At 31.4% G+C, this 16,095-nt stretch overlaps 1 protein-coding gene across 2 annotated transcripts; it reads left to right on the top strand.

Annotated features, from left to right (window-relative positions):
- The first annotated feature begins 416 nt into the window (after positions 1–416).
- LOC111704267 (uncharacterized) lies at positions 417–16,066 on the top strand. 2 transcript variants are annotated; one of them, XM_023476468.1, is made up of 12 exons: positions 421–534; positions 6,424–6,508; positions 7,220–7,284; positions 8,125–8,184; positions 9,801–9,885; positions 10,748–10,837; positions 11,001–11,075; positions 11,564–11,644; positions 13,052–13,114; positions 13,538–13,612; positions 14,828–14,899; positions 15,488–16,066. In XM_023476468.1, the coding sequence occupies exons 1-12, from the start codon at positions 465–467 to the stop codon at positions 15,741–15,743; spliced, it is 1,077 nt and encodes a 358-aa protein (XP_023332236.1). In that variant the 5' UTR covers positions 421–464; the 3' UTR covers positions 15,744–16,066. The 2 variants fall into 2 exon arrangements, with proteins under 2 accessions (XP_023332237.1, XP_023332236.1); XM_023476469.1 differs by lacking the exon at positions 13,052–13,114 and having other exon boundaries at positions 417–534.
- The last annotated feature ends 29 nt before the right edge of the window (positions 16,067–16,095 follow it).

Below are 16,095 nucleotides of genomic sequence, written 5' to 3'. Positions count from 1 at the left end.
TGCTGAATATATTGGATTATTAACAAATACAATTAATTGAATTGTAAAGGCAGCTTTTCTTCTTAATTTTTCTTTTGATAATTTTATTTTTTTAACTTAACACTTATAATATTTAGTGAAATGTTGTAAAAACTAAAATATTTTGGACACCTGCGTATGACATACAATATGATGCTTGTTAGCGGTGAGGTTCTCTAGATTCTTCAACCAAGTTTTTATGTTAAAGAAGAGAAGATACAGCATAATAAAAAATGGCTGCAAATGACAGTCCATCATGATAAGAATGGAAAAATTAATGAATACCCTAAACCCAGTTCCTTGGTGTAGAAACCTCCGTCATAAACAGTAGTTAGGGAGCGGAGAAATTACTCCGGAGGAGTGCGGCAGAACCTGTCTCTAAACCCGTCCTAACTCCGGTATAAAGAATTGACTGGAGCTGGATTGAGTTCAGAAGAGGGCAGGGGATGAATTCTCCTGGTTCTATCCTACATATCATCCTCATTCTTCATGCACTCGACCTTCAAGCCATTCAAGGTAGGCCACTTTTTTATGGGGAAACTAATTTGAACGGGAGGTGGGGGGCATTTCCTTCTGTTCCACTTTACTATTTTTTACAACACTAAAACTTTAACCGAGTGTTGTCCCACCAACAAAAAAGTGTTTTTAAAAAGATACATGAGGCCTTCAGGAAAAATATTGGGTTTTTTTTATCGTGTCATCGTTTTTTGTTGTTGCTTTGCTTTGCTTTGCTTTATAATTTTCTTACAATTACTTAAAAATATCTAAACACTTGGTAAACATCTTACGAATAATATATCCTTGGTCTAGATAGCTGGCCTGGGAATAATCTTGTCATTTAACTATTTGACTATTCATATCAGTGCGGTTGTAAGAAAGTAGATTTGTGTTTATCTTCTATATATTGAATATAATAAAGCTCATGTATATATATTTATATATTTATATGTTAGCTATAGCTGGCCAAACGGCTTGCCTGAATGGGTTGAAATTTTTTGATGAAACCCATTTCGAATTATTCTCAAATCTAGCATTTTCTCTCCGTCCTCAAAGAAATAGCATTTTCTCTCCGTCCTCAAAGAAATAGCATTTTCTCTTCATACCAACAGATCTAGCATTTTCTCTCTGTCCTAACAGATCTAGCATTTTCTCTCTGTCCTAACAGATCTAGCATTTTCTCTCTGTTCTAACAGATCTAGCATTTTCTCTCTGTCCTAACAGATTTAGCATTTTCTCTCTGTCCTACCAGATCTATCATTTTCTCTCTGTCCTAACAGATCTAGCATTTTCTCTCTGTCCTAACAGATCTAGCATTTTCTCTCTGTTTTAACAGATCTAGCATTTTCTCTCTGTCCTAACAGATCTAGAATTTTCTCTCTGTCCTAACAGATCCAGCATTTTCTCTCTATCCTAAAGGAACTAGCATTTTTTCTCTGTCCAAACAGATCTAGAATTTTCGCTCTGTCTTATAGCAGATCTGGATTTTTTCTTTATCCTAATCGACCTTTCTTTCTTATCCTAACAGATCTAGAATGTCCTCTTTATCCTAATCGACCTACCTTTCTTATCCTAACAGATCTAGAATGTTCTCTTTATCCTAATCCACCTACCTTTCTTATCCTAACAGATCAAGAATGTTCTTTTATCCTAATCGACCTTTCTTTCTTATCCTAACAGATCTAGAATGTTTTCTTTATCCTAATCGACCTACCTTTCTTATCCTAACAGATCTAGAATGTTCTCTTTATCCTAATCCACCTACCTTTCTTATCCTAACAGATCTAGAATGTTCTTTTATCCTAATCGACCTATCTTTCTTATCCTAACAGATCTAGATATTCTCTTTATCCTAATCGACCTACCTTTCTTATCCTAACAGATCTAGACATTCTCTTTATCCTACTCGACCTACCTTTCTTATCCTAACAGATCTAGATATTCTCTTTATCCTAATAGACCTACCTTTCTTATCCTAACAGATCTAGACATTCTCTTTACCCTAATCGACCTACCTTTCTTATCCTAACAGATCTAGAATGTTTTCTTTATCCTAATCCACCTATCTTTCTTATCCTAACTGAACTAAAATGTTCTTTTATCCTAATCGACCTACCTTTCTTATCCTAACAGAACTAGAATGTTCTCTTTATCCTAATCCACCTACCTTTCTTATCCTTATTCTTATTCGTAACAATATACTTATCTCCGTCCTAATAACATACATATCTTCATCATAATAATATACTTATTTCTTTCCTAACAATATACTTATATCCGTCCTAACAATATATACTTATCTTCGAACTAACAATATACTTCTCTCCGTCCTAACAATATATTATCTTCTTCCTAATAATATGCTCATCTCCGTAGTCCTAACACTATACTTATCTCCATACTAACAATAGATTTATCTCATTCCTAATAATATGCTTATCTCCTTCCTAATTTCTTTTCAGTAGTATAAATGGACACCGTAGAACAATGAAATAGGAATTCTCTTACTCTTACTTTTTTCCCTTAGATGTAAACAACTTTATCATGAAAACTATAAATAATTCAAATTCCGTGTAAAAAACACAAATCAAAATCTATTTTTAATCTGTCAGGAGAAAAATGTTTTGGTTTTATTCTGGTTTCGCCGACAACATCCGAATATATAAATTTATAAATAAAGTTTGTTGATAATCCAAAATCAATCCTTTAGATTAACTTTTTAATCCTTCTTTTGAATGTTTGAATATTGACGCTAATATTGGTTCATTTAAGTCAAAATATACTATTTTTTTGTTACTGATATACTATTTGTATGAATGGTCACAATTAGTAACTCAAAATATGTTAGAATATATATATATATATATATATTTATATATATTTATACATATAGTATTTTCAACTTTTTTCAGTTTAAATATACATTTTATATTATGTGAAAGTATGGAAAAGGCACAAGTGCTAGAAATGCTCATCTTTCTCCCCCCCAGCCCATTACAGGATACATAATGTACTTTTAGAACAGTTTCGCACTTCATAGTATTTACAATAAAAGTTAGTAATGAAATTATTTAACAAAGGCACTTTTTTGGACGTTGGAAAAAACAAACTATTGCAATTTGTATAGGTGGATCTGTTTTAACCAGTCATGATGGGCTTTTTTGCCCATCTGGAAGCAATCGAAAGTTTGATAAATATTGAGTTTCCAGGTGTTTCATGGCAAAGCGCTGGCTCATTTATAACTTAATTTTTACAAAATTGTTTATATATTATTTTATTTTGATATTTTATATTTTGAATTTTGGTTTTTCTCAGATTATATATTCCATATGAAGTATGAGACACGTAAAACCTAGGATAATTATTTTAGGTACTTTTAAACTGAAGGTGTTATCAACTGTTTGAGAAGAAGTTTCTCTGCCTGAGTCTTTTGATCCTAAACTTAATAGTTTCTTAATTCAAATTAGAGATAGGATGTATATGTATAGTATTCACCCGTCTACAAGCCGATGATGAATTTTAATTCTAGGGCTGACTACGAAAGTAGATCTAAAATCAATTGACAATAAAAGTTACAAATGAAATATTTGAAAATTAGATCTGAAAAAATTCAAAACTAGTTCAATAAGGGTGGTTTTGTAAAAAACTGTTTACTTTTTGTTATTTGAATCTTGCAAAGCTATAAGTGTAAAAACGAATATTTGTTCTATATGAAATCTAGAAAAATTGTGAAATTGCAATTTTTTAAATTTTCAATTTGAAATATTACAACAGAGGGAATGCTACATTATCGCTCCACTTAAAAAATGAATGGCATGTCCGATTCACAACGGTACCCTTTAAAACGTTAACTATGAAGATGATATCGTTGTTTTTTATAACAGACACTAATTCTGGATATTTCCTAACTTGTCTTTGCTACTTAATTGTGCTATTCACAGTTGTAGAGAAACAGAGCAAGGATATCTCCATACTTTTTTGCTGAAAAGCCTTGATCTAGATGGGATCGTGATGGCGTACCCCAGTTAGATCAAGGAACCCACGGGATTTCCCTAGCTTCTTGAATTAAATTGAATTGAATTGGGTATGCCTCTCTATTGAAAATTGTGGTCACTTATCAAAGATATCTAGCCTGCAGTTATCAAATTTTCAAGTCAAGGTAAAGAAAGTGAGTTTTTGTTTTTAGTTTTTAAGAAATAATTGGCAAAACTCTGAAAGCTGGGTTAAAATTATGTCAACATTTTCATTAATACTTTACATATTATTGGAATCAAAACGAAGTTTTAAAAATCTCTCCCTGCACTGGCAAATTTACGTGAAATCGCCATAACTCTATGAGGTCGGTTTTGTAAAAAACTGTTTACTTTTTGTTATTTTGAATCTTGCAAAGGTATAAGATTAAGCAAATGTATGACAAAGACTTATTGATTCCTTTGCCATGAAAATATAAAGGCAAACAAAATATCTTATCATTAGTTAGCGCTGATGTATAAAGCTCTGCAATTAGTGTCAAAAAATCAGAGATACGCATCTATATATATAAAAGTCCCGCCCCCCAAACCATATGTCTTCTGAAATAACCCTTTATACTTTCTGCTTTAAAGTTTTCTTATAAAAGATGTGAAAAGTTTGGAGAGAAAACTGTGTAATTAATTCTTTTTCTGTTCCAGTAAAAAGTAGAAAGTAGATTGATAAAGAGTTAAAGAGGAAAGATGGATATGTGCGTATATACTGGAACACAATTTTGCGTATAAATAGGAACAAAATTTTTTCGAATATATATATATATTAACTACATTTTGGCTATATATTGGAACTAAATTTTGCGTATAAACTGGAAGTAAATTTTTCGTGGAACAAATTTTAATGAGTAGCGAGTGGTAGTCGAACTATTCTAACTCTTTTAACATAGTTGCAACAAAGGATCCCAAAAGATCCCTATTTACCAAAATACGTCAATCACCAAAAGCGCGAAAACACCCCTACTTTCACTGTAAAATAAATGTATTCAGAATAAAAATCAAACACGTAATTTTCGTAAAATTTTCGTAATTTTTATATTTAAATGTATAAAGGATATATGATTGTCACGAAATAAATGATCAAATATAAGGCCAAGGTACCACAAGCAGTTCTTTTAATGTATTTTTTTAATGCTTTGATGTATGAAATGATTATTTATCAAGAAATTAATAAAATACAAGGCTTTAAACATTATAACACTAATTATAACATTAATTAACCACTATTATTATAAATGTTGAATATAAAGAAAACTTTATTTGTATTCATATTGGATATGACTACATGAGTGTAAACGTAATTTCAAGTGACCTTTCATTTAAAGGGGGGCCTCACGATTCACAATGGTATCCTTTAAACTATTACTGATCAAGGATTCACAACGGTACCCTTTAAACTATTAACTGATCAAGGATTCACAACGGTACCCTTTTAACTAATACTGATCAAGGATTCACAATGGCATCCTTTAAACTATTGAAGGATCAAGGATTCACAACGGTACCCTTTAAACTATTGACTGATCAGTAATAGTTTAAAGGATACCATNCGGTACCCTTTAAACTATTGACTGATCAAGGATTCACAATGGTATCCTTTAAACTATTGACTGATCAAGGATTCACAACGGTACCCTTTAAACTATTGACTGATCAAGGATTCACAATGGTATCCTTTAAACTATTGACTGATCAAGGATTCACAACGTAAACTTTTAAACTATTGACCGATCAAGGATTCACAATGGTATCCTTTAAACTATTTACTGATCAAGGATTCACAATGGTATCCTTTAAACTATTGACTGATCAAGGATTCACAATGGTATCCTTTAAACTATTGACGTATCAAGGATTAACAACGGTACCCTTTAAACTATTTACTGATCAAGGATTCACAATGGTACCCTTTAAACTATTGACTGATCAAGGATTCACAACGGTACCCTTTAAACTATTTACTGATCAAGGATTCACAATGGTACCCTTTTAACTATTTACTGATCAAGGATTCACAACGGTACCCTTTAAACTATTGACTGATCAAGGATTCACAATGGTATCCTTTAAACTATTTACTGATCAAGGATTCACAATGGTATCCTTTAAACTATTGACTGATCAAGGATTCACAATGGTATCCTTTAAACTATTTACTGATCAAGGATGACAGATTCTATTTTCATAACTCTTGCAGTTGTTGAATACTTTGTTTGCAAGCTGTTTTATATCTAAGGAATATTGACATTTACTTTCTAAAAGTGGCAGAAAAATGAAAAAAATGTATGCATATTAAACAATAAACATGCAATGCTAGAATATATCTTGTGGAAAATAACATTCAAGTGGTTTGGATCTTGAGATGAAAGATGACTGTTCTGTTTAGGATATGGAGGTATTAGAAGACGAGCCTGGGGAAAGGTTCACATGCTACGCTCTGGAAAACGGGGGGATGTTCCACCCATTTCCAGGTACTTTAAACTACACCACACAGCTATTTATTTTATCAATTGAGATATTCCCCCCCCTCCACACCCCCCTCCACACCATTTTAAAAATAAATTAAAGAAATTGAGTCTTTGCTGCAAACCCAAATCTTCTAACTCCTTTACAACCTGATGACGTAAACCTTTAATATTTTTAGTATTTTATTTTACAGTATTCATAGTTTGAAATATCTAAGGACTACAAAAATGGAGTTTCAAAAAGATTAGAAAATCAGAGTTTGTGGTAAAGACTCAATTCCTTTTTCAGTTGGTCAGCATACAAAGGAGATCAATGCTAGATCCGAGATTCACAATATAAAAGTTCAGACTTATGATTTTCAGCAAATATTTTATAGACCCTTGATTGGATCTGAATCTAATATTTTATAGACCTTTGATTGGATCTGAATCTATTATTTTATAGACCCTTGATTGGATCTGAATCTAATATTTTATAGACCCATGATTGGATCTGAATCTAATATTTTATAGACCCTTGATTGGATCTGAATCTAATATTTTATAGACCCTTGATTGGATCTGAATCTAATATTTTATAGACCCTTGATTGGATCTGAATCTATTATTTTATAGACTCATGATTGGATCTGAATCTTATATTTTATAGACCCTTGATTGGATCTGAATCTAATATTTTATAGACCCTTGATTGGATATGAATCTAATATTTTATAGACCCTTGATTGGATCTGAATCTCTAGAACAGGGAATTATAAACAAGCAGACTCCCCATCATCCAGGTAGGTCGAGTATATTTTTAATTGAAAAATCAATATAAATTTTTTAAAAAATTTGGAAATTTTCACAAAGAAAATCAATAAATTTTGTAACTAAAAGTAGCCAATAGCAGAAAAGGTTGTCAGTAAATTCCAATTTTTTATGTTTTTTTTCTAATTGGAGCTATAAACTCTAGTTAAAAAAAACTATGTCTTTTCAGACCGTTTTACCTTTCAGAGTTTATAGGGGATTAAAAAATTTGAATTTGTATCAAGTGTACAGAGCTGAAAACTTTATAATTGGATATCCTAAATACCGATCGATTCATCGTTGTGATTTAAAGGGACAGACTGGCTATGTGAGGTATTTAAACTGTGTATAAATTGTTGTGGACAAATTCTTTAAAGGTCTCACGCTCTCAAGCTGACAGTTTTGCCGTACATTTAAAGAGCTACAAAAAAGCATAAGCATGAGTTAGAGCGGTAAAATCGAAGCCCACGGCGTTGCGACGCTTCAAAGTCGACCCTGTCTTAAAAAATGATGAGACTGTTTATAAGCAGGCTGAATCTATGTGTAATCTGAATATCCACTGTGGATACTTTTGATATCTGCTTTATCCGCTCTTTTCCCCTCTTCTTGGATATCCTTCCTGGATTCCGACCAATGAGACTTCTCTCATAAAATGGCGTACACAATTTAAAATTCCCGGTTTCTGTTTCGCTGTTCGGGATTCTGCACACACCACTCTGATTGGTCCAATTTTTAAAATAAAGATAAAACTAAAGATTAAAATAATATTAACAAGGAAAGGAGCATATCCACAATTCTAAAATACAACATTGTCATAAATATCCTTTAATCAGGTCTTCTCCAACTTCTTTATCTCCTGAGGTTTCTAGAAGGAGCAGAGACACGTAAAAAAGGTGAAGACAGTTTCACATTTTTGTTTTATTTTGTAGTTTTTATTTTGACTTTTACATTTTTATATCGATGTGGGAAATTGAATTCAGATTAAAATAAGCTGCAGATTAACAAAACAAACTAGAGTTAACGGTGTTTTAGATATAATGTCACTATACAGTTATCATCATGGGGAAAATGTTTATTTGATTTGGAATCATTTGCACAAAGGAAATGAGTCTTTGTCACAAACTTAAATTTTCCAATCCCTATATGTTTTTAACCTGATGTTGTAAGCCTGTGATATTTCAAACTTAGATTATTTGATATATCAGAAATCATAGTTTGAAATATCTAAGTTTTACGACATAGGATTGCAAATGCATACGAATAAAAAAATCATAGTTTGTGGCAAAGACTCAATTCCTTTGTACTCATCTAGTTTCTTTTTTATTTACAGAACAGTGATAAAACAAACTTATCTGATTGCTTTTTAAGGATTGAATATTCCTTCTAAATAGCCCTTCAAAATTTGAATTTGCGTTTGAAAAAAAATGAAATCTAGTCAAGTTTATCGTCTATGTGAATAATTTTTCAACAGTAAATCCCACGTGGACTAAACGCTGTCAAAGTTGGAACACATCATTTATAAAACAGTTTTCCACTAGAAGAAGGTCATAATTTGCTATTTATGGGTTATGTCATGATTAGATTAGATTATATTTTATCTAAAAACACTAACACTAACACTAAAAGATATAAAAGATAATATTGTCTAAGATTAAAAGTTTAACAATTGATTAAATGAGAAATTTGTTGAATAAATGCATTTTTTGAAGAATTAAGGATAATCCTATATATTTATATATATTTAAAGAAAGAAACATTTTTATTTGTTTTGGTTAAAACGTATTTTCTAGATTTTCAGCTAAACAAGTGTTAAAGTAAACAAATCAAAAATCTTCAACACTTTCCATTTACATCATGGGTGTCCCACATTTACAATTTTTGTGATTTCATTGGTTTGAAGAAGCTCAAAAAAAGGCAGACACCAATTTGGAAATCCCAAGAAAATGGGTATTTTGTGCTTGTTAATTTAACAATTTTTACATTACAAATAAGGTTTACTAATGATTTCAAAACTGAAAAATACCTTTAAGTTCGTCTTTTAATTGTCATGTTTTGTGGGACACCCTGTAGTTTAAATGATTCGACTTATTTTCTCAAATCTCATTGTCAAACCTCTGAACTCTTGATTAACTGAAGAGGAGTTTGAGCTGATTTTATTCTAAATAATATCAATACAATGAAAACAACTTTTCTATCTTAGTTTTGATTTCTAACAAGATTTTTTCGAATAACAAGTTTACAAGTAAACAAAGAGAAACTGTTAATCAAAAACCTCTAGTTTTGTATAGATCCATGTTATATGTGTATCCATGCTGTTTGAAAGCTTGGTAAAAATAGAAAATCAAAATCGAAAGTCGTCTCCAGTGTATTGAAATATACGACACGACGACATTATGATATAGGTGTATTGAATGTTTTTGGAAGGAAACGATTAAATCTAGAAAAATGAAAAAATGAAAGCCAGTCGTCTCTGTAGCCTCATACTGTTTTTCATTTTATTTTTATGAAGATGACACAGTGCTATCTTCCAATATATCTTTCTCCCCAAACGAAAACATGATCGCCTCTAAACCGATCAGATCACCAAATACAAGGTAAATAAAGGAACTGAATTTATGCCACAAATTCAAATTTTCTAATCCCTATTTCTTTGCAACCTGACAGTGCAAACCTTTCACCTTTCAAACTTAGACTGTTGATCTAATAGAATTCAAAGTTTGAAATAACAAAGGTATACGACATCGGGTTGCAAAGATATAGGGATCAAACAAGTAGAGTTTATGGTAAAATCTTTTTTCTGCCTAAAAATGAAAAACATTAAGCATAGTTTACCCCAGATATTTTGAGCATTGAAAGAATTAGTAAATTGTCGTGTTGACAATTTTTCAATTGGTTTTATACTATTATACCTAAATCTCAGTAATTGTAAAAATAAATAAATAGCCATTAAATATGCGGGAACAGTTTTAAAGAGCCCTATATAAATAATCATTTAATTAAAAAACACAGAATATCTGCAGCCCTTCCTTATCAGAAAGTTAAGAAAACAACATTTTTTAAATTCTTCCAGTGTCTCTTTATATATGAACTGTAGGTAAATACAATCCCCTTTATTGAACGATACAAAAATGTGTTAAATTTACAAAATGTGTTGATTTCACATGGTAAGAAATGTAATTTTTTTTCAAAAAATGTGATAAATTTACAAAATGTGTTGATTTCATGGTAAGAAATGTATTTTTTTTCAAAAAATGTGATAAATTTACAAAATGTGTTGATTTCATGGTAAGAAATGTATTTTTTTTTTCAAAAAATGTGATAAATTTACAAAATGTGTTGATTTCATGGTTAGAAATGTGATTTTTTCAAAAAAAGGGTCGGGGTTTTCGAAGTTTACAAATAGTTATTTATTATTACAAATGAAAATTCATTCACAAGATGATTTGAATATTTTAGAGGACTTTGGGGAAACATGCATATGCTGAGATCTGGTAGGTCTAATCCTTCAAGTATACAGAGCATACAGGAGAAGAGGGAGAAATCAACGTAAGTTTACCGTTGAACTCCAATTCGAGACAGTTTTTTCAACTTTCAATNCAATTTTTAATAATTTTTTCCCCCAACTTTTTAAGGATAGACCTATTTTCCAATGGAAAGATAACTCTGTGGTATTAAACAATTCTCGAAACATTGAACCATATTGTTTCAGAGGACCCTGGGGAAACTATCACATGTTGAGATCTGGAAGATCGGCAGAATTCCAAGATGGCGGACACATGAAATCGTAAGTAACTATTTAAAGGGACTGATGTTGGTATTTTATCCTTCTAAAGTGAGCCATCAATAAAGGGAAGATATCGCCGTTTTTTTTCAGCTTGATCAGCACTTAATTCCAGCAACTAGAGAGAAACCACAATTGATTTCGGTGTCCGAATTTAATGAATTTGAGCACCGTCTTAAATCCTCCAAAAACCGGTTTCAATTGAGCACCGGCTTAAATCTTGAAACATTTAATACAATTTTAAGTGAAACCAACCATATTTGAGCCGCGGCTTAATTTTAAGCCGCCGCTCAAATTCTTTAAATTCGGCCTCGGGTCACTTGAAAGTCGTCTCTGCACTCTGCACTTGAATTATAAGTTTGAAAAAGGAGGAACTGATGTGATGAAAAAACACTGGAAAAATTGCGTTATTTCATCTTTGATAGATGCCGAGCCTCAAATACTCAGTTTATAACATGAAACAAAACTATTTATTAAATTTATTTATACAGAGGACTCTGGGGTAACTACCACATGCTGCGATCAGGTAGATCTCCACCATCTCTTCAAGTTGAAGATCCAGACAAGAAAACGTGAGTATTTTAAATATTTTCGATTGTGCACTTTATTGCACTTCATTGCACTTTATTGCACTTTATTTCACTTTATTGCACTTCATTGCATTTCATTGCACTTTATTGCAATTCATTGCACTTTATTGCACTTTATTGCACTTCATTGCACTTTATTGCACTTCATTGCACTTCATTGCACTTTATTGCACTTCATTGCACTTTATTGCACTTCATTGCACTTTATTGCACTTCATTGCAATTTATTGCACTTTATTGCACTTCATTGCATTTCAATGCACTTTATTGCACTTCATTGCACTTTATTGCACTTCATTGCACTTTATTGCACTTTATTGCACTTTATTGCACTTCATTGCAATTTATTGCACTTTATTGCACTTCATTGCATTTCAATGCACTTTATTGCACTTCATTGCACTTTATTGCACTTTATTGCACTTCATTGCATTTCAATGCACTTTATTGCACTTCATTGCACTTTATTGCACTTTATTGCACTTCATTGCACCTTATTACACTTCATTGCACTTTATTGCACTTTATTGCACTTCATTGCACTTTATTGCACTTCATCCAGGAGATGGATTTGTTTTCTTCTATTTGAATCTAATCGCGTATATGTGTAAAATTCAACTATCTTTAAACTTGCAAAGTTAAGTTATCTTTTTTTTTAAATACTTTTTTCTTTAAAACGTAAATGCTACGCAAAACAGTATAAAAGAGGAAAAGCGACAAGATCATCTGGGATAAGGACCGAAAGTTTTTTATTAAAAAAAACTGTTTTGCAGTATGAGTTGTTGCCCGTCATAAAACTTCTATGTCTGGACGGTAACTACAGGGTGTCTCAAAAAACATGATAATTCAGTGACGAATTAGATATCGTCTTTGTTATGAATTAACATTGTAATACCTAATTTCAAAAGTCACAATATTATTATGTCTGCTAGAGTTTATTTTATGAAAAGGGTAAAAGACTGTAAAGATGTGTCTATAATGTCTCCTCGAGATGAACAGGGAAGACGGACAAGTTTACTCTGTTTGTATACTGCAATTTTCTTGTTTTACTAAGTTCAACCGTATGCAGTTAGAACATAAACAAACAAAATGTGAACTTAGCAGACGAAAATCTTTCGGGTTATAGCTTTCTCAGTATGCATCACTGTATCTAAATCAAAGAATTATTTATAAAGACGATATCGAATTCGTCACTGAATTCCCATGTTTATTGGGACTCCCTATACAAAAACAGATTATTTCACGTAATAAAAGTTTTCTGCGCACTTCAGTTCTGCGCAAATTTTTTTTGTGCGGAATTGTAATACTAAAGGGTCAGGATAAGGAAACTTTTTGGAACTTTTAGATTTTGTAGAAAAAATATTCAGTTTAATAGTTTCCAACTTTCAGAGGACTTTGGGGTAACTATCATATGCTCAGATCTGGACGGTCAACGACTGAGGATGAAAAAACGTAATAAATAGATTTATTTACTTTTAATAGATCTTAATGTAAAAATTCAAACAAAGATGACATTTCAAAGTTTTTTTAATGACTACAAAGTTTCATACACAACAAAATGCTGTATCTACAAAATGTCATATGTGCAAAATTTGACGTATCTACGAAATGTCATAACTGCAAAATGCTGTATCTACAAAATGTCATAACTGCAAAATGCTGTATCTACAAAATGACAAAACTACAAAATTCCGTATCTACAAAATGTCATACGTGCAAAATGACGTATCTACGAAATGCCATAACTGCAAAATGTTTTATCTGTAAATTATCCTTGAAATGTCTATCAAATAAAATGCTCTAACTATTATACATCCTTTTTTGGTAATTGTCCAATCCATGAAATCCAAAAATACCATTTAATTAAACTTTTAGAGGACTTTGGGGAAACTATCACATGCTGCGATCTGGGAGGTCAATGACGCCAGAAGACCAAGAGGAGAACAAAATGTGAATATAATTTTTTTTAGTACTGTTGTGTAATAAAGCTATGGTTCTCATTATGTTATGTAAGTTCAAGGATTTTAAAAATAAGCTGAATTTAAAAACTAAAAAGTTTGAATCAAAGTTCGTTGGATTATTTTTTTGTTCTTTTTTGAAAAAATGAAAGGGGGTATAGGATACAACCTGATAATCTCAGGCGTTGAATATAAGACATCTATCTGATGTTTCTGTCGCGAGAAATTGATGTAAAACTGTGTCAAAAGTATACCAAAATCTATATACATGAAATTTTGTATAAAAGTAGTAGGTTTAAACAGATCATATTAAGAAAATACGCAAACAATCAGAAAACGATTATATCCCACAGAAACCTGAGAATCTCAGGTTTGCTTCCATTATAATTTTTATTTTTTTATTTTGCATTTATAAGATATAAAATTGATAAAATTATTTAAAAGTCCGTTTTACGTCACAAGAACTTCCGCCAATGAGAGTGCATTATACTGGTCACGTGATACAGACGGAATTCACGTGACCAATATGTGTTATGGTGACGTAATTCGGACTAAACGGAATATATTTAATAACATTATCAATTATATCTATCAAAATGCAAAATAAAAATTAAATGATTATAACAGGAGCAAACCTGAGATTCTCAGGTTTCTGTGGGATATCGTCGTTTTCAGATTGGTTTCGTATTTGCTGAATATGATCTGTTTTTTACTACAACTTTTATACAAAATTGCATATATATATGAATTTTCGTATATATTTGACACAGTATTATATCAGTATTACAGTCTCTTCAAGTCCGAACTTCAGTGTTGTGAATCTTAGGATCAAGTATTGATCTCCATCTTATGTAAATCTACGGATCAATAATTATCCTTCGATGTTATAAATGTTATAAATGGCACGGATAAGTTTAATTCAGGAATTAAGAATTGATCCTCAAATTTAAAAGTGCCCACATTGAATATCGAGATCAAGCAATTAAAATTAACACAAAAATTCCGATCTTGAAGGCAATCTGATAATGTTCAATCAATCCTTCACAAGGTTAAAAATTCTTATTAAACTATTTTCTGACCACTTTTTATATCTAAAAAGTCGGGTTATAATTAAACTGAAAATGCAATTACAAATCAGCCTGCCCCACCTTTTCAACATTGTAAATTTGACGAGTTTTGCACTTTTGACATCTATTTTAATGTTTAGTGGCACTTGGGGAAACTACCATATGCTGAGATCTGGAAGATCAATGTCAAAAAAGGATCAAGATAGAAAAATGTAATTATCAATTTTCAATTGATTCTCTTAGAGTTTCTTCATGATAGAATCTTGACTCAATTTCAAGTGTACATGCTCAATTCACAACAGTACCTGTTCTGTCCTAAAAAATATCATTTCGCTCAATTTTCTCAATTGTCTCTGCTTTTTAAACCCGCAAGTCACTTTTACAGAGACATGGCTGTTGAAAACTATAAAAAGTAGAAGAACAAGAATAAATCAATAATTTTTACTTAGAATGTTAAATGTTTTAAGGGTATTGTTGTGAATCAGGCATTCAACTTTTTAAATGTGGGGTTACTGTAAATTGCAAATTATTTCTCGTATTTTCTAAAGGAATTAAGTCTTTGCAACAAATCCCAATTTTCTAATACCTATACATCTACAACCAAATTATGTAAACCTTTTATATCTTAAACTTTGATTGTTTGATATAACAAAAGTCATAGTTTGAAATATCTAAAGTCTACAACATTGGGTTGTTAAGATATAAGGATTTGAAAATTAGAGTTTGTGGCAAAGACTCAATTCCTTTTCTTAAATCTGAACATCCTTCTTGGTCTCTAAATGTTTACTCCACTGCTTCAGGGGTCTCTGGGGTAACATGCATATGCTGAGATCTGGCCGCTCAGGCCAAGAAGTTGACCAGCCAGCTGAAGATTTGTCAGGTCTAAATCAAAATCTTCCGACCCATCAAGTTCAGAAACGCGGTGGACTCTGGGACTATGGCCGACCTCGGTGGGGCGGAGGTCACATGCTCAGATCTGGCCGGTCAGACCACAGTATGTTAGAGGTTGAACGAATGGCAAACAATCAAAATAATAATGACAGAAATATTGAGTAATTACATATTTGTGATATACTGTTGAATCTAATTCTTTGTCAATACTGATATACATAGACTTATTTTAAGATTATATGTTTATATCAGTATTCACAAAGAATTATATTTATATATAATTTAATAATATATATATATATTCATATATATATTTGTCCTTTATGAACTAGCTGAGAAGATTGACAAGTTCTAGATTGAGAAGCCCAAACTGATGTAACCAAGTCTCAAGTATCCTACATATCGTCCATGTAAAACATGTTATTTATTGATTGTCACAAACCCAATTTTTACTGCCTTAATACAAATATATTATTTTTAGTTCAAAATTATTACTAAAGTAGAGAAATAAAATATT

Source organism: Eurytemora carolleeae, unplaced genomic scaffold (assembly GCF_000591075.1).
Source record: "Eurytemora carolleeae unplaced genomic scaffold, Eaff_2.0 scaffold581, whole genome shotgun sequence".
NCBI lineage: Eukaryota > Metazoa > Arthropoda > Copepoda > Calanoida > Temoridae > Eurytemora > Eurytemora carolleeae.
Note: the sequence above shows the minus strand (reverse complement) of the source record. Positions and strands in the feature narration are given on the sequence as shown.

What these genes read in the sequence shown, in the direction of transcription:
- LOC111704267 (XM_023476468.1), top strand. Translation starts at nt 465, where the DNA reads ATGAATTCTCCTGGTTCTATCCTACATATCATCCTCATTCTTCATGCA. An exon ending in GCAGACTCCCCATCATCCAG is followed by an intron (nt 7,285 to 8,124) that starts GTAGGTCGAGTA and finishes TCCTTTAATCAG; the next exon opens with GTCTTCTCCAACTTCTTTAT. An exon ending in AAGGATCAAGATAGAAAAAT is followed by an intron (nt 14,900 to 15,487) that starts GTAATTATCAAT and finishes CCACTGCTTCAG; the next exon opens with GGGTCTCTGGGGTAACATGC.